This window comes from Sceloporus occidentalis, unplaced genomic scaffold (assembly GCF_023333645.1).
Source record: "Sceloporus occidentalis isolate IW3139 unplaced genomic scaffold, rSceOcc1.0.p SCAF_5, whole genome shotgun sequence".
NCBI classification, from domain to species: Eukaryota; Metazoa; Chordata; class Lepidosauria; order Squamata; family Phrynosomatidae; genus Sceloporus; species Sceloporus occidentalis.
This window is the reverse complement of record NW_028316985.1, coordinates 145,733,678-145,754,146: the sequence shown is the minus strand read 5'-3', so window position 1 is coordinate 145,754,146 and position 20,469 is coordinate 145,733,678. Positions and strand designations below refer to the sequence as shown.

Here is a 20,469-nt window from a genome sequence, read left to right as displayed (position 1 = left end):
AAACAAAATATTTTGGTAATAATTCCTATTATTAAGATTATTAACAAAATTACCCACTGTAAAAGAATATTATTTTAAAGAAATATTTCAAAGGAGATATTAAATAATTGTCGGTAATAGTTTTTAATAACTGTAACTTTTGTTCATACTTAAGTTAAAATGTTGATATGAGAAAATAATTGATGCCTTTTACCAATTTAAGAAATACTCGGCATGTGACTTACTTAAGGCATAACAAAAGGAGGACCTAAACCTAAGCCAATGTTGAACATTATGTCTACTGGCTTTGTCTTTCATTTTTGCAATATGCCATCAGGGACAGTTTGCGTTTCCTTGAGGGTTTGTAATGGGGCATTAAAAACCTCATAATGACAAGCCTGTGTATTTTTGCTTTAACACATCTCTTCTGATTAGCTTTTGAATGAAAACGCAAGTCTTTGGTGTACTCTGAAAATGATTTATGGACATTTTAAACACTGGAACGCTGCATCAATTTAACTTACAGCCCATCAACTACATGTTGCTCCACAATGTGGCCTTAAAAATAATAATCTAGGCTGCCATCCACTTTAGTTGAAAGGAAGAATCTTTCAATTTACAAGAAGATGGAACTTTCTGTATATTTGCAGTGTTGAACAAATTAAGACCAAGCCTAGGCAATTTATTGTGTGCTCTTTGTGTACATTTTTAAGATTATTGCCAACAAAACCTCAGGCCATAATAAATCAATTTGATTCCTGCCTGCTACACCACTTTTTCTGCTAGGTACTCTATTGTTTTTTTAAACAAATGAATAAAATGGCAAAGAATGGTTTATGTATTTCAGGTGACATTTTTTTTCTTCCAAATCTGAGAATATTCCATGATTATGCAAAGAGCTTGCAGATAATGTTAAAATTAATTTATTACCCTAACTTCCTAAACATTTAAATTCTTTATTTTGACCATTAAAATACCAGATAATGCTATTTCATTGTTTCTACTTATGTTAGATTGTTAAATTCATTTCCAGCAATTATATGTGAATGGTATTACTGTAGTACATTTTTCTACAAATTAACGTATGTACTGTATTAAATGTCTTAGTGTTAGAGATAAATAAATTTGATTGTCATCTTAGCATTACCACTATGTTCTTATTGCTAAATGTTTGATGTAAAGAAGACTAGATAGTCTCTTTTGATGTCTTAGATGCTATTGGCGAAATTGACATTTAAGAAGCTTGATTTTGACAGTACCATTTAGGATGGCCAAATATATCACAGACTGGTATTATGAGAATAAGCAGGCAATAATAAGCATGAAAATAAGCATGGAAGTTATACATTTCCTTCTTCCTTTCTATGAAGTTTTTAATTTTTGATCCTTGCTTACAGCAAACCATGAACAAGTATGGCCTATCTGGATGAACTAGAAAATTATTGGTAAACAGGGGTAGATGTTCCTAACCAAATGATATGAGCAGTGGAGACTGGTTGCTCTAATGTCAGTGATGGCTGTGGGCTTTTGTTTGAACACTAAAGAAGCAATACAAGGTGGCTAAACCATTTTGCAGATAAGGGCCTGTTACAGACAGCCAAAATAAAGCTGCTTCGAGTCACAGTGGAGATATGGTGTTTCAATGATGCATGCGTCCTAAGAGTCCAGAAATCGCACCAAAGCCACACTCCAGCCCTAAGGACTGGAGCGTGGCTTTGGTGTGGCTTCTGGACTCTTGCATCATTGAAACACCATACCTCCACTGTGACTCGAAGCAGCTTTATTTTGGCTGCCTGTAACAGGCCATAGTTCACTATTTTTGATAGTTCCTTTAAACTTGGGAACAAACCCAGAGGGGAATAATTGCTCCACAGGTAATGGACTCGTCAGCCTCTATACTATGATATGAAGGGAAAAGGAAGTTTGTGAACCTGAAGCACATTGTGAATGCTCATTCCTGTTGTGCCAACCCATGTTTGGTCTGAAAATCCCCCCAGAACTTTACCACATAACTTTATCTAATTATCTCTCAGGTTCTTCAGCTTAAGAAAAAGAGTAGCTTGATTTGGGAATGCTCACCAGTTTACCACTAATCTCCATCTGCCACTTAAAACAAACTGCAGAAATAGTTCAGTGACAGAATAGGTGCCCTACAAGAATGCTACAAAAGTGATGGTCTGTCTACCAGATGAAACAGGTGTGGTTCTGCACCCCTCTCTTAGACTGAGTGACTGAGGATCCTTGCTACCTGTCAGCTAATTCTAGATTCTGTCTGGGTTATTGTCATCAGTTTCTAGTCATCTTAGTGCCCAACTCATGATGGTGATTAAATCAGACAGGCCAAGTTAACATTAATACTTCACCCAGCTATTCTCAGGATCTTTATATGGGAAATGAGCATGCTTTTTAGGACTCTTTTAGGGGGGATACAGACAGCTGAAAAGGGGTGGCTTAGAGCCCCCACCTTTAGGCTGGATTGGGGCCAGGGCAAACAGATGCCTGGCCCCAACCCTGCCAGATTCTGTCCCAAAAAGGAGCAGATAAGATCCACTCCTTTTTGGGATGGAAAAAAGCTGCCCCTTCCCCCATAGAGTCAGCTTTTCTTCCCAAAAATCTGCCCTGGAGAAACTGGCATCTAAGTGCTGTGCCGTCAAGCAGGAGAGAAGCTAGCCAGTGTGTAATCGCCAATCTGGCTTCTCTCCTACTTGGTAGTGATGTGTGTGTTAACACCACACCACCAAGTTAGCTCCAAGCGGGGCTATACTGGCCATCTGTTTCAGCCCTTAGACTACTTATTGTAAACATTTATAGATGTAGGGGGAAAAAACCCATTCCCATTAGGGAGAAACACAGACATAGCAATAGCTCAGCACTAAGGCTTCATTACATTCAATTCATTGCATGTAAGGCATCATACATTTCATTACATCATATCATAAGGCCATCAAGATTTACTCTTTCATCAAGACTTTTCACAGGGCCCTTATCTCCATATCCAGCCCTTTAACAGGCTTGGTAGTAAATAGCCATTAAACCATTTAATACAGTCATTTATCCATCATAATCATCAGGTTCTCCACACTTTATATAGTTTGCCATAGAGATTGCTAAGGCATTTTACAGACATTTTGCTAAGGCTTTCACTTGTACAAAATTCTATTCCTTATATCATATTCATATAATTTAGCCATCTTAAATCATACAATTTAGTCTATAATCCATTTGGGTATATATTTTCATCTGTTTGAGGAGTTATATCTCCTCATTCAGCCTGTGACTGCTTCAATTTTGGTGACAGGGAAATCATAGAATGGCTTTCACCTATGTCATCCCACATTCTCTTAAGAAATTGGGCTTTGGGACAAAGGAATTTGGAAAGTTTATCCAAAACCTGAACCCATGTCTTATGCTGGGCCTAACCTCTTCCTTTGGCTGTTTAGAAGAGGGGGGTGAAGGGGAGGAAGAAGCTGGCATCTTGCTTTGGTGGAAAGGATTTCTTTTGTATATTTAAAGGGGAGGAGGCTGTCTGCCTTGAATCATCTGAAAAATATGTGCTGTTTCTTTCTTTATTCGCTTTTTCACTTGGCAAGCCTTCTAGAGAGGGTACAGAAGGTGATGTTCTGCCTCTCTCCTGATATGTTTACTCCACCTGAGAACCCTACTAGAGAAGGTTCAGCAGAAGAACATAGTTCTTACCAGTTGTTCTCTGTTTGTGGGCTCCTCTGAAGAGGACCTGTTGTTTAATGGAAAGCCAGCTCACCTTAGGCAAGCCCTTTGGAATCACCAGTTGCTGCCTCTTCTGGTTCCTCTGGAGAGCATTTCTCTAGCCTGGAAAAGGTAAGCTCTGATGTTTTATGCTCTAAACCTCTTTAAAACTGGTTGTAGGCTGTGGAAAATAGCTAACTTTAAGTCTGCTTCAGCTCTGTTCGAACACATTATTTTAGTCTTTAAAGATCTCCTATAGAACTGAGTTACTTCATTATGTCAATCTCAGTTTACATTGTGAGTTCAGGAGTGCAACACTATGTAAATTGAGACCTGCCTGTAGTAAGCCATTAAAATTCATTCACAGCCGAGATTTAAAAAACATAAAAATTACCAGTTACTGATTTTATGTTTTGTGTTTTTCTCGCTGTATAATAACATTTGTGTGTACTTAATATTCATAAGATTTTTTTTTAAAAAGAACATCTGTTATGAGACTACTGGAGTCTAAACTTTATGAGAGATCTACACATGCATGCATGCATCCATCCCCAGATTACCTGGGAAGATAATCCCCTCTTCCCTTTCAAATTTCATATAGTGAACAGCTAACATTTTGAAATCTGTTCACATTATATTTTGTATGATATCTCAACATGCTGTTTCTTCCGTACCAGGTCTCAGAGAGGTGCTCCCAGTTGTAAAACAGAGAAGAATTGAATTCTAAATGCTGACTCTGGAAAATGCTAACTGTACTCAAAGCATCTTTCAGATGGTAAATAAACATCTACATGCAAAAATGCTATGTAATCATGTCATGGTGAAACAATTTTCTTAATTTAGAGCCCAAAAGGTCTTGGAAACACTTCTGTTTCATTCCACTCTCGGGAAGAATATTAATAGGAGTGTGATTATTTTAACATTTATTTTTTCTATTTCTAAAGAAAAAATTGTGAAGAAAGAAGCAATGTAGGGTTTTTTTGTTGTTTTAATGGAGGCACTGTGTTTTGCAAGGTTTTGCCCATACTAATTTTCCAGTGGGAGAGACAGAAAGGAAATGAAGACAAAGATGCATGTGATTATATGTGCCATTAAGCAGATTCATAAGGATTCACACACTAGAATTTTACAGATGTCTGAAATTTTAATTCTTTTATAGGTTTTCAGCAGATATTCATCTAATGAATCCCCTTCAGTGTTCTGCATTTCTCATTCTATTACATATTTTAGCTTAATATGCTATCTGGTGATGTTTCCCTAAGATTAAGTTTTAAAATAAGAAATTTCAGGGGTATCAGCAAGTGTTCCATTACAATGTAATAATCAATACTTTGTTAGAATCCATATGCAGAAATTTTCTATTCAGGTCTTGTAATGGACCCCTCAGGAATCACCAGTGGTATTTTTCTTTTATTCAGAATACACAGCAAAACAAACATACTACTGTTATCTAACTGACTGTATAGGACAACTGTTCTCATTACACCATCAGAAACTGGCAATAGGCAACAGGAGTTGATTAAACCAATAATACATTATCATTGACAAACATCTTGTTGACAATTTCTGCTTGAAATTATTAGCAAAACTATCAGTTTTGTATGTTCATTTTAGTATAAATTACCTTTTCTCAATAGGAACAGACAAATCTATTAATTTAGGGTTTTTAGTTCATTGATTTTTTTCAAACTCCTATACTTAAAAAAATTCCTATCTTCAATCCAAATGTTGAGGAACTTTTTGTTTAAATGTTGTTGAATTTCACAGGAAAACATTTATGCACTTTTCTACAACTTTCTCTTAATGCATGCATTTTTACATGACTTTTGCTCCAACATACACATTTTTGTGAGTGGTTTTCCTAATTTAATGCATTTGAACAATGTACTGTATATTTTCTGATATATGTATTTGTGGAGAACTCCATTACATAACTTAGAGTAAATCTGTGCAGTGCAAGTTTCTATGGATGAGTTTCAGTTCGTTTATTGGTTCAAAGGGGCTTGATTCAAATGTAAACAAAACAAACACCTCCTATTCATATTTTCAGCTAGTGCCACAAAATAATTCTTATGTGGATTATCATAGTAATGTTCATGATAGCAAATGTCTTTTACATCTTGAATCCTAAATATTTTACCAACTAGTCCACAAAACTGAACCCTAGATGAGCTCTCATTTGAACTTACTCAAATGATCAAAAATTATGCACACAGACATTTGCATAAGCATAAGCTTCTCTATTTTTCTACTGTATCCAAGTCGCAAACATATTCCAAAATTATTGTTAATTAGGGAATATTGAGTTATGCTTAGTTTCATGGTGAGTTACTGAAAACAACTTACTTTCGTCTTTCTCCTTCAAATTTATTCAACAGTTTCTGAAGACCACCATTTTTAAATCCCTGAAAATGTGCTGCCGGTGCCCCTACTGTGATGACATCATAAAGAACATCTGCAATAGGAATAGACAAATATTGAGATTTAAAGGTGCACATGAAAAGACAAGGACACATTGCTTATAATAGCAGAGTGTTCCTCTTTTGGAAACACATGCCTCTTATTCCAGAAAGCTTCAATAAGGTTGAAGGGTGTGGCTTAAAATGTTTTACTATGCTATTCCTGGATATTTGCATCAAACAAACATAAAAACTTCTCTCAGAGAAAAGTCATCTGAAAGTTTTGACTCTAACGTGTGGATCAATGGGAAATTGTAGCTTTCTTACAGCAAAGACTTCTTAGGTGGTGGGAAAAAAATCATTTCTAGAATTTCACCAACTTACACTACTCTTGCTTTGTTGGCAGTAAAACAGAACAGCAGTACTTTCTTAATATGATTTAGTGTGGCATGATATTCCACCGCTATGATCTTTGGAATAACGGTATATAAATAAAATTAATATTATTCTTTGACATTTAACTCCAACCTCATTCCCATCTTATTGTAATTTGTACCACACCCCTCAAGGTATGTGGTGGCTCAAGTGGTTGAGACGCTGACTCTGTTGATGGCAAGATCGGCAGGTTGGCAGTTTGAGGCCCAGGTGATGGGGTGAGCTCCCATTACTAGTCCCAGTTTCTGCCAACCTAGCAGTTCAAAAGAATGCAAATGCAAGTAGATAAATAGATGCCACTTTGGTGGGAAGGTAAACAGCGTTCTCAGTAATCATGTTGGCCACAAGATCACAGAGTAATCTCTGGTAACACTGGCTCTTTGGCTTAGTAACAGAGATGAGCACCACCCCTTCTGGTTGGACACGATTTGACAACCTTGTCAACAGGGAATACCTTTACCTTTTACCACACTCCTTCTCCTTTTCCTTCCACCTTTACCTTGACACATCCCCTTATTGTCACCATTCTAGAAGTGAACTCAGCAAAACACAGCCATCTAGGAGTCAGGTTTTGCAACAGAACCTGAACCAAGTTTGTAATCAGACTATAGTTTACCTTTCAACCGTGGACTGTGCACATACATTCTTTGCAGATGTAGATTGACTGGAACGAATTCTAGAGTTTTTTCCCCTTTACTACAACTTGATTTGAAGGAAGAACCTGGAAAGTGAACGTTTAAAAATTAATTATCTGAAGATGTTCACCAGATTTTTTTTCTTGCAATTAACATGCCAGGATAATTCCATGTTGTGCAACATTTCGTTGGCATAATGTTGGTAGAACTCAAAAAAACCCTTTATTTTTAATGTGTTATTGCACATTATGAACAGTGGCTTTTACTGTTTCTCTTAGCACATATCTCAAAAGCAGCTGTCAATATATTTTTTAATTCTCAGAATTGGTATCTTTGCCTCACCTATCCTAATATCTGTGTCTTATGCAGATTTTATTCGATTCTGCTTTATTTTATTTATATCCCACCTTCCTCCTAGCATGGGACCCAGAGTAGCTTTTCTTAATAGTCTTACTATAGAAAAATTGTACAAAGTGTTAATTAGTTCAGAGTTTTAATTGTTTTATGATTATGCATTTACATGTTCGTGAAACATGCTGGGACAAAGAACTCATGAGCACACTGGAGCACCACCACAAACTACTTCATTCTTTTATTGAGAACATTTTTATTTAAAAAAAACACCAAAGGTTGGCTAACTTGTGACAATCAGGCATATGAGTGTGTCCTGGGTGTGTCCTGAAAACCCTGAATATAAAAGAAGCTCCCAGAAGAGGACCTTTCCTTCCACTCTTCCCCAGTGTAGTCCCCTGAAACCTCTGAAACAGTGTTGCTGAAAGGTCTAAGCCTCTAAACCAGAGGTAAAGCATAAGCACCTTACATGAATAGAGTCCCATGTCTCTATGTAGATTCTCTCTTCCCTGATATCTGAACTTACCACATTCTAGAAAACCCCATGATCCTCAGGAGAAGCATATTGTGGGCATTAGTGATCTGAACAGCAAGCATGAATAAAAAGCCTCTGTCACTGTGGGATGCTATGGCCTATCAAGACTTTCTTATAGGTCTTCAACAAAATGCACATGCATTTGATAGTTATCTTTGTGAAAAGATTTTTAGCACTCATTTCTTAAGCTACAAACCCCTCAATCAGTGCAACTGAATGCCATACATTTTTTCCAGGCTTCCAGTCCACAAAGTGGGATGCCTTTTCATGCAGGAAACCCATCAGGGCTAGCTGAAGCCTTTTTGTTGTACTGAAAAATTTAGCTCAATCCACTACTACAAAAACTGAGAGGAGAATTTCCTTCTATTCATGCCTCTGAGGATACAATATGAAAAAAGAAAAGCTTCCAATTGGCAAAAGGGTCAGAAAAAGCTGCATTCTGCCCACCTATTTGAGTAATTTATAGACTCAGAGGAAGGCAGTGTGGAAACATCTTGCATTTAAGATATGCAGATGACACCATATTACTAGCAAAAACAGGAAAAACGTGGAAGGCCTACTGAAGAAAGTTAAATGTTACATTAAGGAAGAAAGTGCAAAAACAATGTTACAGCTGAATGTTAAGAAATGGCCCCAGAAGATTTACATAAAGTTAATAGTTTATTAGTTGATTATTTTCTATGCCTTGGCTCATTCACAAATCAAAATGGAGACTGCAATCATGAAATCAGAAGACTAAATTAAGAAGAAACTAGATTAAATCATCAAGTGTAAAGATATAGCATTGAATACCAATGTCAGAAGCATCCATGCCATAGTATCTCCATATTCTATGTACGGTTGTGAAAGCTGAACAAATAAGAAACCTGACAGGGGAAAAAAAAAACCAACTAATTTGAATGTGGTGCCTGAGAAGAGTTCTACAGAAACAATCAATTTTCAAAAGACAAATAAATCAGTCAAAGAACAAATGAAGTCTGAACTCTTTCTAGAAGCCAAAATGACTACATTGAGGCTATCATACTTTGAATATAATATGACACAACAAGACTTACTAAAAGGCTTTGATCCTGGGAAGATAGGAAGACTGAATAAAGAAAGCTATGGCTCCCAGTTTGCCAGACCTGAGCAGAGATGTTGATGACAAGAGCTCTTGCAGATCTCTTTTGGCTGTTGTCATTACTCAAAGCTGACTTGATGGCAAATAAAACAAACAATGTACCTTGGACCTATATGGTGGACTAAGATGGGAGCACCTCTGCCCTTTTGCCAAAACATATATAGAGTGCCTTTGTCCCTGGATTCCTGTCATCTCTCCTGATCAACAAAATATCTGGCATATGTTGCAAATGTCCAGTTAATGTCCTTTGTATGAGTAGTTTATCCCTAGGAGATTAGTACAGAATCACAAACTACACTGTTTTGCATATTTGTTTTTGTACCTGTTCTATAGGAGCCAGCATGCCATAGTAGTTTGAGCACTGCACTACTACTCTGTACACTAGGGTTTGAATTCCTGCTCAGCCATGGAAACTCACTGAGTGACCTTAGGAAAGTTGCACACTTTCAACCTCAGAAAACTACATAATAGGTTTGCCATAAGCGGAAAACAATTTGAAGACATACAGCAGCAGCAGCAGCAGCCGCCCTATTCTAGTGTCTAACATTTTGATAAAAATGCATGATACAAGTGAAATAAACTAACAAAATCTTTTCCCTTCTTGTCTCTTACTATATATCTGTAATAAATCTCCTCTCAGTTTTGAGATTTGGCATGTGGACTTCTGACCAAATATAAGAGACAGGTTTTTTCCCCTCACATGTCTTCTCACTAGGTATCAATATGAGTTTTAATACATTATCTCAATAATGGGAGGAGGGGGAGGATAAGACAGGAGCTGGTTGCCTGCCCATGTGACAGGAGATTTACATCTGGTAGTCACTTCATCCCAGGCAAAAGGCTTATAGCTCAAAATGGGTGGTAGCAAATAGTTTGTTTGACTGGATGGAATCACAAGCATGTGAGCAGAGGATATTAAGATATCTGCCTCCCTAAGAAAGGGTGGCATGTAGCATGTAGTTACAACACACACATAGAGTTTTCAGCTATTTTCTATTTTTATTTCTATTTACTATATTTAAGCCAAAAGAACTTTCATTGTAAGGACTCTGAAAGCAGCCTCCAAATGGTACAATTTGTGAAAGGAGTTGCATGGATTAGATTTATGCAGAGGAAAAATGTGGTGGTATGGGCATGATAGGACCGGTGCGTCTATTCTATCTTCATCATTAGGAAGCAGGAGCATGCTTTTGCATTGGTAAAACCAGGAAGGATGGGGGACTTACCAAACAAGTATTTTTATAAACAAATTAATGACTTATCTAATGCTAGCCTGCAAGTTTACAGCTGAGAGCTGAGTCACAACCTCAGCCTCTGCAATGCATCAGTTGCCAAAATCCACTATGCTAAACTTTTCATAAGGTCTAGAAATTTCTGTGCCTTTACATGATGTGTTCTGCCCTCTCACTACTTTAATTCCCTCTTACCTTCTTATCTTACCACAACAAGCCAGGAAGTCTACACATAGGAAGTAGAATGGAAAGAATATTTGAAAGTATTCTTTTAAAAGTGGGGCAAAAAATTGTGTTTCTTGAGTCTTGATAAATTATGATGAGAAGAATCCTGAATTGATGTGAATTTTTGCAATTTGGGACTTATTCTGCACAAAATTTGCATTTTTGCTTCAAAAAAGAGTACTTCTGCACCAATAATTTTCTGCACAGGGAATTTTCCTGCTAAAATTTGTGAATTTTGCACAGAATAAATCATTAACTACAGCATTCCCTGAACAGATAAAATTTTCTGTACAAAAACACTATGTTGAAATTTTGTATGGAATAAGTCCCAAGCTATGAGTTTTCAAAAACTGTTCAATTTTCAAAGACTCTCTCACAAGTGGAACAATATAGCTAAAATTATTCTACTTCTCTTGAGAATGAAATTAGTGAAGAATTTCATCCCTAATACAATGGACCCTATGTATCTGCTAAGCTTTGAATCCCTTATGAATATCAGGATACCTCACGGATGCTGAAGTCCCATTAAATACAATAACATAGCAAAACGGTGTACCTTATATAAAATGGTAAAATCAAGGTTTACTTTTGGGACTTTATATATAGTCAAAATATTTTCAAGCCATGGATACAGAATTTGTGGATACAGAGGGCTAACTGTATTTGTTAACATGTCTGAAACATAGTATGATGTTGTTATAAGAATGTCTTGTTCCAACTCCAAGAAGCACAGTTTTCTATGTCAGAGTCTTTCATTAACTGAACATTCCTGAGTTAATTGTTGTATAATAGAAAGAAAGAAGAGTTCAGTTAGTATTTATAGGCACAAAATTTGTTCATATCACAGCATAGCACTCCCGAACTAGAACTCTGTAGCATATTGGCATGGACTTCCATTAATTTCTTGGCCACAAAGAGAAGAAACAGAAATAGGGCAGGGGAAGAGAGCTCCTGAAGAGAAGATCTAAACAGTAAATGACAGGCCATCATAAGCTTATTTGGCATGACTTGCTTCCTATGGTGGTGGCAGTGGTGGGGAAGCTAGCCTGCATCAGTTTATGCATCCATGGTTGTACCAACTTTTTAAAGCTTCCTATAGCACTGGGCTGTCTAAAGAAAGCTGTGTAAGCAAAGGTCTGTATGAAACCCAATGCCTGAATATTTGTTGTCTATGTTTTAAAAACACTCAAGGATAATAATCTCTAAACAGAATGAATTTAATGATTCTTCCAGCAAATCCACAGAAAACAATTTTAAATTTGTAATGATCAGCTTCAGTGGTACAAGTCTTAATCTAAGCTTTTAAACCCATGTAGAAAAAGAATTGTAAATTACTTTGTGACCTACATGTTCAGCCAGAGCAAGTATAATTTCTAGTACTGAACACCTGTAGTTTTGTTACATCACAGATGAGAACAACTCAAAATGAAGTAATTCTCTGAAGCTAAATTGGTCTTAGTCCGGCTAGATGTACCTGTACCAGAAGCCACCTGAGAATAATCTGGTTGCAACTGTAAACTCCTTGTAGGATGGATGAGGAATAAGATGATGTGTGCATGTACACTCAGAGAGAAATAAATGTGTATAAACCTTCAGACATTTATGTTAAAACTAAGAGTACTGGAAAACAGTACAGTGATTATATATGTGAAGCATTTATGGAGAAATATACAATTATTATGGATTTAGGGCTGGTAACCTCTTGGAATAATGGGGGCAACATTTTCGGTTGAACAAGTGCTTGGGAATCACACGGCCACAGCAGCTTGATTTAAGGAGGAGGGATAGAGCTCAATGAAGTTTTAATTAAACAAATTACATAAAATTGAAAACAGGAAACAATGTTTTCAATTATTTCTCTTGTGGGTTAAAAGTAGGAACGTGCAGCTGCAACCTGATGAAAGACATTTCATGTTCCTGACACAGAAACAGACAATCTTTCTGTTATTTAAGAACAGGAGCTTCCTGATTGGTTTCTGCACTAGACTCATTCCCAGGTTAGTATTATAAGAAGAGTAACTTAAACCAGAAACTATTTGAAGGCATACAACAATAACAACCAGGAGGAAGGCAGGATATAAATAATAGAATAATTATAACAACAACAGCAACAAAACAACAACTTTCTGAAAACAAGTGTTATCCCAGTGCTTACATGTGACTCTGTGATACTACATTAAATTTAGTAAATGAAAATGGTATTTATAGGGTGAAGTGGGCAGTTGTAAAATACAGGATGGTCTGAATTTTCTTCTACATATGCACTGAAATTTTTAATGCACACAGCTATCTCATTTAGAGGCAGTCAGCTTGGCACAAACAGCCAGATGCCCTGGCATGGCAATAGAACAGGAAGAGGTCTTATTTAAATTGAGGGGCTACATAACAGTGGCTGTGCTAGCTGGAGGATTCTGGGAGTTGTAGTCCCAAAGGTACTGCATCCAAACTCTAGAGCAGATTGTAACATTTTATCTCCTTAGAATAGTTTGAAACAGTTGTGATTTTTTTTAAAAAAAAGGTTTGCCTGAGTCTTAAAGAAAGACGTGAGCTGATTCACAGGAGGCACTACATAGCCACAGCCAGAAATGCTCTCTCTGTATGCCACACCTTCACATCTAACTAAGGCCTGTTACAGACAGGCCAAAATAAAGCTGCTTCGAGTCACTTTGGAGGTATGGTATTTCAATGATGCATGTGTCCTAAGAGTCCAAAAGCCGCACCAAAGCCATGCTCCAGTCCTAAGGACTGTAATGCAGCTTTGGTGTGGCTTTTGGACTCTTAGGACTCATGCATCATTGAAATACCATACCTCCAAAGTGACTCGAAGCAGCTTTATTTTGGCCTGTCTGTAACAGGCCTAAGACAATGGCTATCAACAGCTATTGAAGGCACTTCCTCTTTTCAGAAAATGCAAGTGAGAACAGAAAATGTGGTAGGATGACAAAAATGCCAATCCCACATATTAATGGACTATCACAGAACCAAATCAGGAGGCAGAAAGAAAATGTCACTGTTGAGCAATATCCTTCATCCTAGGTAGTTATATGAACAAGCAGAGAACACAAGCTCATCCATAGTTCATAAAAAGTTCTAGAACATCTGCAAATGAGAGATAAAACGATCTGCTTTCAATGTCTTGGGAATGACTTTTAGGAATGAAAAAGTGAGCGATCCACAGTTTATCTGAATGTTAAGAGAGAAAAGTGAATGACTTCTTGTTTATTTCAGTGTAATAGTCTGGAACTTGGGAGATCCTGCACTCAAATGCATTATGGAATCCTTAGTTCACCCACTCCTTTCTTCTTGCATTAAGGGAGGAAGGGGAAAGTGCTGTGGGTGGATGCATTTCCAAGGTCTACTCCTGTTAGAGGTTTGAGCAGTACAGCATATATCAGCTGAATTGGGTCTATTCCACACTTTTACACACAATGAAAATGCAATTAAACATTATTTCTGTTTTTGAGCAAGAATCTTTTTCATACCTGTATGCTTCCCAAGTTCTGCAAGCATATTTTGATAAAGAGTCAGCATCTGATCACAGTGTGCAATGACACTTTTACGCATATTGTCCCAATGTGGAGCAAGTTCCCCAAGTTCTTTAAGCTCCTGATTCCTACAGAAAAAGAAGAAAAAAACTAACCATCCAACTGTATGAAAATGTTAACACTAAAGGAAACAGTTCTATGGCTAAGCAATATCTTATAATCTTTATTAATATGCATAACACTGCTACCCAGTAGCATTATAATGATGGCCATGCTTCACATGCAAGAATTCCCAGGCTCAATTTCTAGGTACCACTAGTCAAGACTCTGCTTCAAATCTCCAGGTGTATGAAATACTGGACAAAATTTTACACTCTAGTTAATGTTTATGTCTTATCACAAGTTATGAACAAAACTCGTGGGGTGTCTAACAAGCTTCTTTGCAAAAAGAAAAGAAAAGTGATTGACCCAATTCCTGTCCAATTGTTGATACAATGCAAGGGTAGAGAAACATTGGCCCTCCATGTTTTGGCATATAACTCTCACAGTTCCTAAGCTATGCTGACTAAAATTTCTGGGTGTTAAGGTCCAAAATTTCTGGAGGGCCAATGGTTTTCTATCCCTGCCAGAGCATACTGTGGCCAGGGAAGCTTCTTATTAAGTGTTTGCTCTGGTATGTTTTTGATAATCTTATATTTTTAACTTAGTATTTTTAAGGATTTTATATTTTTTTACTTGTTATATTAATGTGGTATTTTAATTGTTTTAAAATGTATTGTTTTGTTGCTGCTGCTGTTATTTTTAAGCATCTTTTATGAGCCGCCTTGGATCTAATTTGGGAGAAAGGTCCCCTATGAAATAAATAAGTAGCTAGCATGGGCAAAGTGTCTAGATAACTTTCTGCAATCTGGTAACTTCCACGTGTTTTATTACAACTCCCATCAACCTCTCCCACTATACAGAATGGCCATGGTGGCTGGAGATGACAGTAGTTGTAGTCCAATACATCTGGAAGGCACAAAGCTGAAATGGCTAGGTGAGACTTTAGATGCTAGTGAACCCATTATATTTATTTAATTGTAAAAGTGCTTTATCCATGGCACTAGAGACATGTGTTCAGATTTTTCATTTTTAAAAATCAGCTAAGGAGAAAAAATCATGTTTTTCTCTTAACATAAAGTATCAGAATGTATTCATCTACTGTTTAATCTTCACCATAGCAAATGCATCAGTTAAGCGAAAATATCAGTGTCATAAAAAAAAAACCAAGCCACTGAGATTACAAAAGGAAATCCATCACTATGTCACCAGCTTTCCTGTTTATTTCTTTGGAGGCCAAAGTGATTGAAGCAGAATTTGTGTCAGTATTGTCTGAAAACACATGACAATTTTTACTGCTTAAGCTGACAGAGTTTTGGAACCCTGCATATAGATACAACCATAGAGCACCCTCTTGTCCTATTGTATCAGATAAATTTCCTTTGTTCATACTTGATGACATTTGGAGCAGAACATGCTGGAGTATGTCTACTAGAACCTTGTCTATCAGAGCTGGTAAAAGCTCTCAAGAATGGGGGCACTGGAGGATCTTGAACTGACTACAGTGAATTCTAATCCATCCTCAAATTAAGAAGTCATTCCACTTTTAAAAAAACAGTTATGAGACTGCAGCAGCTTTTTCTCTGTCCCCTTATTCTGTTTAATTTTCCTTTCCTAAATTACAAGGGTCTACTTGCATAATCGCAAGACTGAAGTACATTATTGGGATCTATTTCAATATGGAGCCCAGATGGAGATGCATGTAGCCTTGGTCACTTTGATCAATATCAGAAAATACATATTTCAGGAAAAAAAATACATCATATCACAGAGGAGAAACACAAAAGACATTTAGGAAATATGTGAGAAGAGAAACAGAGCGATGCAACCCTGTTGATTCTCTGGACTATCTTGGCAGATGATCATACCATAAACCACAGTCTCTTTCTGGATGGGATAGAAGATATCTGTTTCATGCTGTCAGTTTTCTACTTGTTCCACTGGTAGCTAGTCTCCCTAGTACCAAGGCTCCAAACTTGGTGCATGGATAGCACAATTCTTCTGGCTAGAAGCTTTTGCAAAGGGCCATCTTGTCTCCTGACACCCACCCATTCAGGTGATCTGGGAATATGTAGCATAGTACCACCGATATGCTGATAACTAGCAATTTATTTGGGTTTTTTACACCCTTTTTTCTTATGGTACCAGTGAGGTTTATGAAATGTAATAAATTATAACATTAAAAAGACACATCAAATTACTGCCAACCCTATAAAAAGAGGTAAGTAAATATATGAAATAGACACCTAGACTCTTCAGTTTCATAAATGAATCTAAAAGGCTGGACAAACAAAAAAGGTTTGGCCTGATATTGAAAAGAATGTAATGTCAGTGTTAACTGCACTGCATAGGAAGATATTCCATAATTGGTGTGGCACCACAATAGGGAAACAAACTATGTTTTTCTTATTACCACCAGGTACTTGACAAAAACAACAATCCGCTGGAGAATTGAAGAGTTGGGCACACTGAAACTATGAGAGACTTTTTTCATGTTAAGTTCATTTTCTTGCCACAAACCGTGTCAGGAAGTTACTATTCTTTTAAATGTGTTTGTAGCAAACAAAATCAAATGACCATCTGTCCCACTACTCTAGTTAGCAGTTGTAGTAAAGAAAAAGAATCCCATTCTTTCAAATTGCAGACATAAGACTGTACCTAGGAAATTATAGAAGCAAATGATATTCTTTATTACTATGCAGTGGAAAATACTGTTAGTTAACTCAAGTGACTCACTGGTGCTAGATAATCTCAAAACCCAAAGCTAAACAATCCAAATCTTGTTCTGCTGGAAAAGAAACAGAGTGTATGGACATCTGCTACAGCACAAACACAATTTTTTTAGTTCTAGAAGTAATTTTATGCTCTTTGTGTTAATCCTAAAATACCTAGCATCTGTCTCTCACACTGAATCCTACAGATAGGTTTTATAAGAAACTCACAACTAACAGTTTTATATGAAACTTGTAAGTTTCTCAGAAGAACCATTTTAAAGGTTAACCTTAAATCATGAGCAGGTGGCTAAACCTTGCATAAAACAGGAAAAAAATCCTCTTTGTATGAGAGCTAAACCCTTCTTTAAACACAGATGCATTGCATGCTGTTCTCATTAACTTCTACTGGGAATCATTTACATATTTCTGAAGGCAAGTGACAGCTCTCAATATCTTCTTAAAACAACCCCTCTATGATCACTTTACTAGATTTATATCTTTGGCTTTACCTACTGTTTGGCTGACATATCCCAGTAGGGTAGGATGAGCATTTATGCATAAAGCATATATGCTTCTCTCATGAACAAATATTAAAGGATGTTGTGAAATAAAGGAATAGAATAAATAGAACAGAGCACTCCTATCTAAATAGACTGAGCATTTCATCCCAAAGTTACTTTGCTATGGAAAGTAATTTGCAATTTTATTTCATATTAATAAAATCACTAGCTTTTCATGTAAATTTATAAATTCATAATCTCTCCTTTGTAGCTTTTTGAAGGCAATTCATTAAATTATAAATGGAAATACCTTATTATCAGGCATGATAACCAACATATTGTAACTATAGTGTCTTTAATAATGTTTAATGATAGTGTACCTTTGCTATGGTAGCCAGAGTGATCACTGAACTATGGCTCAGGAGACCACAGTTCAAACCTCAGCTTGGCCATGGAAACCTGCTGGGTGACTTTGGCAAGTCACACTCTCTCAGCCTCAGAGGAAAGGAAAGACAAACCTCTTATCAACAAATCTTGCCAGGAAAATCACATGATAAGTTTGCCTTAGGGTCACCATAAGCTGAAAACAATTTGAAGGCAGATACAACAGCAGCAACAGCAGCAGCAGCAGCAGCAACAACAATTCTATATTGCCAACTGTTTTAACATTAGCCTGCCTCACCAGCTATGCTGGCATGGTGGAAAAAAAAGCATATATTTATATGTTTCACCAAAATGGAAATCATAAGAAAAATGGAGGCTGTTGAAAGAAAAACAATCACCACCTGATACATTTTTCAGGAAGCTTTTAAATGGTCTCTAGAAGATTCAAATTGTTTTTGTTTACTTCTGCAAAGCTTACTTGATCTTATTGATTTCATGTGCACACAATGTTAGTTGTGAATTAAAATTTTTGCTGAAACAAGTCAACTGTTTGTGGTATAGTAAACTATCTTTATTCTTTTCATGTTTTCTGTACCTTTGGTACCAAAGCTTCTATTAAAGAAGTAAAGCCTAGGAACACATTTCATTTGTTAACTGAGGTATACTTGTAATCTGTAATGTTTTTCTCTTAATAACATGCTATTCATTTAAGTATAGCCTGTGGCTTCTTTTTTTCACTTGTTACCTTATGTGAAATTCCTGTTTCATGTGAGCAAAAATAAACCAGAAAATTCAAGTTTCAACATTTGAAATAAGTACTTGAAATCTGATTTGCTGGAGAAATGTAATTTAAGTACCCAAAGGCTTTCATTATGTACATTTGTTTAACATTCAACCACACTGGCAAAGCTTCAGGCCACCTATTACTTTTAAATATCTGAATTTAACTCTGTATAACTTCACTGAAATAAATGGTAGCATAAGCAACATTACTGAAGCTAGTGAAAATACATGGTCTTGTGTAGTCTTGATATCCCAGAGCCTTCAAGCAGACTTATGCTGTTGCCAGATCTGGAAACATTAGGATCTCTTTGCATGCTTTCTGCCATGGTACAACAGGGAGCCCCACAAAAGTGGGACCATGCTATAACTCTGTCCCTCAGGGTTAGTTTACATGTAGGTGTATTATGTGAATTGCTGTGGATTTTCACACATTCACATCAACAGTTCACTTCTTGTGTAAATTCACATCTATTTGCCCTCCCTCTGTTGAAAATGCACAGCCATGAGAATCCATGCAAATCCATGTGAAGTGGCCAGCCGGCCACACATTCAATTATGGGTTGCCATATTCATGGATACTTCAGTAAAAACTTCAATTGCTTTTTCTACAGAGTTTATGGAATTTTTCGCTCCTCCCTTCCTGTAAAAATCCTCAATTCATCCAAATTGCCAGATCACAGTCCATTAGGATAGAATGAAGTATGATTTAATTGTGTAGACAAGCCCTCAGACAACTGCAGCTTCAAATTATATAATAATAATAATAATAATTTTTATTGATATTTTCCTGCCTCTCCCTGCAGATTGAGGCAGGATTACAGTCAAATTATGCAGTTCAACAACAATAATTCTAGTAACAGTATTTAAAATCACAGTATAAAAACCACATACTATCTAAAAACAGTTAATACAATATAAAATTTCATTACATCCTGAGGTATATTCCTATTCGAGAGATAGAATTTTTCATCAGATCTATAAAAGATCACGAGGGTATGCTTGCCAAAAGAGGTAAGTTTTCAGCGCCTTCTTAAAGGCATCCAAGGTAGAAGTGAGTCAGAGCTCTTCTGGAAGGTTATTCCAAAGCGTAGGGGCCATTGCCGAATATGCTCTTTGGTGAGTAGTTGATAATCTCACTTTATGATGATCAAGTAAGTTCTTCCTACTTGTTTTGAGGGCGGATTATGTTGGGAGAGGCGTTCCCTCAAGTAACTCAGGCCCAAGCCATGTAGGGCATTAAAGGTAATGACCAACACTTTGTATTGGGCCCAGAAGCTGTTTGGCAGCCATTGTAAAGATTTTAGTACAGGTGTTATGTGGTCTGACCTTGAGGTCCCAGTGACTATTCTGGCTGCTGCGTTTTGGACTAGTTGAAGCTTCCAAACTTGGTACAAAGGTAGCCCTATGTAGAGCGCATTACAGAAATCTAAGCGAGAGATTACCAGTGCATGTATTACAGTTTCAAGGTCCTTTCGGTCCAGGTAGGGACACAGTTGGTGTATCAGCTGAAGCTGGTACCAAGCCAGTGGTACCAAGCTGGTACCACTCCTGGCCATCACATCTACTTTAGATGATAACTGTAGAGATGAATCCAGGAGTACTCCCAAACTGTGAACTTTGTCCTTTAGGGGAAGTGTGACCCTGTCCAGGACTGGATGACAAATCTCTCTGCCTGGACTTGGGGTATCTCTCACATGTACCTCTGTTTTCTCTGGATTCAGCCTGAGTTTGTTTTCCCTCATCCAGCCCATTACTGACTTCAGGCAGGCATCTAGAGGAGAGGTGCCTTCCTTAGTCACTGTATCAGTCGGAGGCATGGAGAGGTAGATCTGGATGTCATCAGCATACTGATAACACCGTGCTCCATGTTTCCGGATGATCTGTCCCA

The 20,469-nt window shown here is 37.0% G+C and overlaps 1 protein-coding gene across 8 annotated transcripts in view; it reads right to left on the bottom strand.

Moving 5' to 3' along the window:
- INPP4B (inositol polyphosphate-4-phosphatase type II B) overlaps nt 1-20,469 on the bottom strand; it is a 339,484-nt gene that overhangs the window by 87,853 nt on the left and 231,162 nt on the right. For all 8 annotated transcript variants that reach the window (XM_089525748.1, XM_089525750.1, XM_089525752.1 and 5 more), the window contains 3 exons: nt 14,099-14,229; nt 7,135-7,239; nt 6,031-6,139 (listed from right to left, as the gene is read on the bottom strand). In XM_089525748.1, coding sequence (XP_089381874.1) covers nt 6,031-6,139; nt 7,135-7,239; nt 14,099-14,229 — 345 coding nt within the window. The remainder of the gene's footprint in view (nt 1-6,030; nt 6,140-7,134; nt 7,240-14,098; nt 14,230-20,469) is intronic.